Below are 6,000 nucleotides of genomic sequence, written 5' to 3'. Positions count from 1 at the left end.
CACACAAAAAATGGCGTCACACAGAAACTCTCCACATTAAAAAAAAAAACACTTTTATTAAAATAAAAGCCAACAAACTGAGCTAGCTGAAATGGTTTATTTTAAATCCATGTTAAAAGTTCCCAAGACAGCTACAGTGTATATCCTAATAAATGAGCAAAAGTAAGCAGACCCGGTAAAACCAAGCAATACAACTGTTTTTACTTTACTTTAAATGATGACAAGCATTAACCCTGCTCAGAATGCGTAAGAGATCTCTTCCTAAAACAGTTACCTAACCAGCAATCCTATATACTGTTCCTTTGCTGCCTTGTGATGTATACCTTAATGTGTTTATTAAAGTCTTTGAACATTTTAGGCTCTGTATGAAGCAGCCATACAAATGTAGAATTTCAAGGTTATTTCTTATTACATCACAAACAAGCATTGACACACAAGCATAATAGAAAGCAGCACTTTTTGAAAAGTTCAGACCAAAGCATACAGTAAATCAGAGTAAAATGTAATGTCAACAGTGCAGTAAATGTATTGGCCTCACATGCCTGCCAGTATATTGTATTTTCAATAGATCATTTCCTTAGATAGAGAGAGTGCTTACTATGAAAGGTGTTACATACCAACACTACCAGGTTATCTGTATTTGAAACTCATAGTTCATGTATGCCGAGAAAGTCTGATGAATTTCAACATCACTCAGCATAAATTAACTCTTGTCAATAAATGCACAAAAAAAAGCAAAAGTATAACACAACCCTGAGTCCTATGAGAAAAGAAATAATAGAGGCTGTGGGACTGTAAGGAATGGGTTCACCATATTTACAGTAAATAATGATTAGTCTACATATAACACTGAAATGGAGGACAGTCTCTTTCCCAGGTAGGGTAGGGTCGGGTGTCAGAATTGTTTCAGATTATATGTCCTAGACTGCTATTACAGTACTAATAGTAATCACTAGCATATGATGATTAGAAAAAGTAGCTACAGTAAATGTACTATATTAATTGTCATTACAGAGACAGCCTTTTGAATATTAAAGTATGAATGATTTTTGTTTTCCTGGAAAGTGAACAAAAATTACACTAGTAGCCCAAAATATAGGGTGGTCCAGATCTAATTATGCAATTTTCATTACACTACAACTTAAGTTTATTACATAGAAAATCACCCGAAAAATCCCAGACCATCAAGAAGTGTGCAAACTGACAACATGAAGAATCGTGTTCGCGCTGAACTGGAATCGTCCCTGCATAAATCAAAGTCATCCAGACGATATGGATGTGCATAATTAGATCTGGAGCACCCTGTACAGAGTCACACTCCACTAGCATGGTACTGCTTTAAACAGATTAAGAGCTATGAAATATCAGGCTGATAATACACAATACCACAAAAATGAATTTAAGTGAATTCATAAAAGTGACAAAAGCAGTTCTTAATGAATGAAACATCTTGATGGCTGGGGCTGTAGATTATTTACCAATTTTTCAACTTGGGCTGTAAATGTGGAATAAATGAAAATACATAAAAGCAGAAACTAAAGCTTTTCTAACTATGTTATGGTACTGAGTGTTTAACAAAGTATGTGCCTGGATTTTTCCAGATTTGCCACAACAGCTTATAGACTAAGATGTGTACAGTATCATTCTCAAAACCGCACATAATTTGTGTTTTATCAAACATATTGAAACATATTAAATATATGAACAATAACCCAAGTTGTATTAGTTACTGATAAGCATTTATTGGGTGAATCATCTCAAATGATCCTAATACAGAACTAACATTGAATTTGTAGTATATTGTGCCTGTTACTTCCACATTATAATTTGCCTTTTGTTTGCAATCCCTATGAAGAAATTAAAGAAATAAATGTTACTTTATAGACTTTACCCTTTTTAATGTCCCAATGTTATGCATTTATTCTGCAAAAGCCCTTAAACGTACTTAAAAATGAACTTGCAAATTAAACAATTTAACAGTCCTGTTTGTTATTTGAGTAACCCAACTGTCGTTAAACAGGATGTACATGTCAGTTGTAGAAAGAACTATTGTAATGAAAGTTAAGCAGTATATATCTGACCTACTGGGAAGTGTAGAAGTCACGGTCTTCCTTTACCAATCAACTGGTCTATATATAAAGTGGGGTAGTGTTCACCCTGGAAAAATGTCATATTCGTAGTTTGATATGATTTGCAACTTGTGAAAATTTAATCAAAGAGCATAACTTCAACACAAAAGTTAAAAGTTCGCTCAGTGTTACCAATAATATGTATAGCTGTAAGTATTCATATTTTAATGTGTATCTGAGAATAAAATCATATTAATACAATAAGAGTAACCATACTTTAAAATTAAAGCATACTGTGTGTATGCTAAGAAGTAAGGAAAAGCTAACATAATATGAGTTATGAACTTGGTGAAAAAGAACAGTAAAAATGCACAACAAAAGTGCCACATTTTAATTCAAGTACGTCACTTGTGCATCTTTTTCCAGATGAATACTGAAACTGCCATTGCACCAATTAGGACTGCTAAAGTCACGTAATGATTTGATGGTCTAGTTACATCATCCTTCTTTTTCTCTGTGGATGCTGAAACATTAGGCATGCTTCTGTCTGCGCTCCAATAATCATTCCTGGTATTAGAACAAGCCCTCGCAGCAGAAACTTCATTTGCAGCACTGACTTGATCATTGATAGGCTCTTCAGAAAATTTAACCTCGTTCACCCTTAATGAAGAGATGGAACTGTATGTGTTTTCTTCTGGTGGTGTACCTCTGTACAGGACATTTCCAAAAGGACTTGGCCATGAGGAATTTGGATCATTATAATGCTGATTTCTATTGAAAGGCCCGTCCTCTAACATACTTTGACAAGGAGAACTATCCAACAAACTTCTAAATATGTAGTGATTTTCCTCTGGATTATTCTCCACAGTGGTTTCTTCACTATCTGATGAAACATTACTTATTTCTAGTCTCACTGAATCTCCAGAGTAAGCTGATGAAGGTTCCTCAGATAGATTTGGAAAAAGCTCTGACCTCAGCATTCCAGGCTTGCTATAATGTTCTTCTTCAAATATATTTTCGGCTCTTTCTCCACATGCAGCAGCATGTGTGGTGGAAAAGTGACACTGGGGAATTCTGGGAGCATCTTCTTTTATCTGGTGCACAGTCTGGCTGATATTTTCTGTCTGAAAGAGACATAAAATGGGGACTGTAATAGTCAGCTTTTGTTAATACTAATTTTTATATGCATTACCCAAATATATCACTGTAATATAAACGATCTGGCAAGTCATTCATAAAGAAAAACCTAAACATAACCATACCACACTGACTTTTCTGTTCTTTCGAACAAAATGCACTTAAATAAAATATATAGACCTCAGAACATGCATTGTTTAAATCACTGCGATGGCGGCAAAGTAATATCATGCATTCTTGGCGCTCCTTTCACTGTACTAGTATAGGATGCAATGAAAACACAGCTAAAGAAGCTACTGGAAGTCCTTATTTATTAGCATTCATGAGTGTTTCCAGCACAATTTTAGGTCCCCCTTAAAAAAATACAATCCTTGCAGATGGGGCCTAATCAAAGTATGCCTAGTGTTTCAACTAGACGAAACAGCTGTTGAGAATCTAGCATATTCTTAATCTTCATTCCTGAAGATTTTTTTCTTATATATGCTAACTAGCACAATACCTGCGCTTCGCAGCGGAGAAGTAGTGTGTTAAAGAAGTTATGAAAAAGAAAAGGAAAAATTTTAAAAATAATGTAACATGATTGTTAATGTTGTTGTCATTGTCATGAGTGTTGCTGGCATTATCTATACTAATAAAAGGCAAAGCCCTCACTCACTCACTCACTGACTCATCACTAATTCTCCAACTTCCCGTGTGGGTGGAAGGCTGAAAGACTGAAATTTGGCAGGTTCATTCCTTACAGCTTCCTTACAAAAGTTGGGAAGGTTTTATATCGAAATTCTACGCGTAATGGTCATAACTGGAAGCTGTTTTTCTCCATTTACTGTAATGGAGATGAGCTTGAACGCGTGGGGCGGAGTTTCGTGTGACATCATCACGCCTCCCACGTAATCACGCAGTACATAGAAAACCAGGAAGACCTCAAAAAAGCGCTGAAGAAAACATGCATTATATAATTGAGAAGGCAGCGAAACAATAAGAAGCGAGCGAGTGACATATACAACCATATTTATGAGTTCTGCTACTTCAGAAACAAAGCACGATGTAAACCTACACTTTAAATTAAGTTCATAGACAGGCTGCCGCTGGCGTTTGTAATTTAGTGCCTGCCCATATAAGGCCGTCCGTCAGCGGCAATCCAATAGCAAACTGCCACGGGTAAATATTCACGGGTGAAGGACTGTGCTTATGGAGAGGAAGATGAGATGGTCAGGGTGGTGTTTGACACAAACTCAGCGAAACTGCGAGAGAAAGTTTTAAGTGCCAGGACTAAGGTAACATTAAATACAGCCATGGACATAGCACGAGATGGCACCAGCACAGCTGGGAACCCTCGATGCATGTACACCGAGCGGCTCACGTGAACTGACGCAGTGCACAGATAAAAGCAACAGTTCCAAAGAGCTGAACAAAACCGAATTACACAATTGAAAAGGCAGCAAAAAATATGAAGCGTCTGATACATACAAGCATATTCATAAATCCAGCTACTGCGGAAACAAAGCACACGTTGGAAAAAGTCAATGTCCCGCTAAAGGAAGACAGTGTAAAAACCCTGCATGCAGTGTGTCAGGTCTCAGATAAAGAAGAAGACGAGCTGTTTATTGATGCAGTAAGAAACGAATCGATGAATGAAACCTGTCATCTTTACAACGATTGACAAACACGGAATGTAACTTGAACACAACACATCCTACAAATACGAACCTGATTGAAAGAAATAATGATAATCAAATCCTTGATGACAGCAACACTCAGTAACACTCACAAAACAAATACTGTATATTGACAGTCATGTTACGTTATTTTTAAAATGTTCCCTTTTCTTTTCTAGCTTTTTAACACACTACTTCTCGCTGCAATACGCGGGTATATATATATGTATATATATATATATATCCCGATCTACATACTCGAATAATGGATACTTTATTCGCCATCAATGATTGTTTTGGTAAAGCCATACTCATTAGATGAACGGTAAAAAAGTAAGAGCGAGGGGAGGATGACTTATTGAGGCATGCAGGCTGTAGTGCGCGTCAACTCTATCTGAATTGTATGATCACATTTGAAAAAATATATCTTTTCAAGTTCTATTTGGTCCATATGTGTCAAACTCATGGGCCAGAGATCATTTTATATACTGTATTATTGTTATTAATGGCCCGGGTATATGAAGCGCTGGTAACACAATAAACTACAGATCCCATAATGCAGCGCTTCAGCTGCCTTGCCAACACTTACGCGTTAATCAAGTCTAGCTTATGATGCTGCAAGTTATTGCGAAGCTAGCTCACACGATGCTGAAGAGAAAAGTTGATTCTGAAAATAGAGCCTTTAAAAACCGATGGGAGGCTGAGTATATGTTTACTGAACCCGTGTGTCTCATTTGTGGAGCTAATGTGGCTGTAATTACAGAATTTAATCTAAGACGGCACTATGACACAAAACATCAGGGTAACCTGAATGCAATGCAGAAGATACAGAAAGCAGAGTAATTAAATAAGAATCTGACACTTCAGCGGACGTTTTTACCCGTGCACAATCACAAAGTGATTTCAAGTGAAGCTGCTTTTATGGGAGACACAAATGCACCTTGCTCCACTTTCCCTGTTGCCAAGTAATGTTAAACCAAGTCGTCACTACGGTGTTCCCAAATACGCACTTTGCTGATAAACTGAGCGCACTGAGTTTGCACGGAGCTTTGGTGACTTTGAAGAACAAAAAAAGTCCGTCTACATGCGGCTCGAACCTTGTGCATGTTTGGTAGCACATATCTGTGTGAGAAGCTCTT

The 6,000-nt window shown here is 37.0% G+C and overlaps 1 protein-coding gene across 1 annotated transcript in view; it reads right to left on the bottom strand.

Annotated features, from left to right (window-relative positions):
• Positions 1–1,223: 1,223 nt before the first annotated feature.
• mavs (mitochondrial antiviral signaling protein) overlaps positions 1,224–6,000 on the bottom strand; it is a 54,409-nt gene continuing 49,632 nt past the window's right edge. The window contains exon 5 of the mRNA XM_039751826.1: positions 1,224–3,193. Coding sequence (XP_039607760.1) covers positions 2,474–3,193 — 720 coding nt within the window. The 3' untranslated portion in view covers positions 1,224–2,473. The remainder of the gene's footprint in view (positions 3,194–6,000) is intronic.

Source organism: Polypterus senegalus, chromosome 4 (assembly GCF_016835505.1).
Source record: "Polypterus senegalus isolate Bchr_013 chromosome 4, ASM1683550v1, whole genome shotgun sequence".
Classification (NCBI taxonomy): Eukaryota; Metazoa; Chordata; class Cladistia; order Polypteriformes; family Polypteridae; genus Polypterus; species Polypterus senegalus.
Note: the sequence above shows the minus strand (reverse complement) of the source record. Positions and strands in the feature narration are given on the sequence as shown.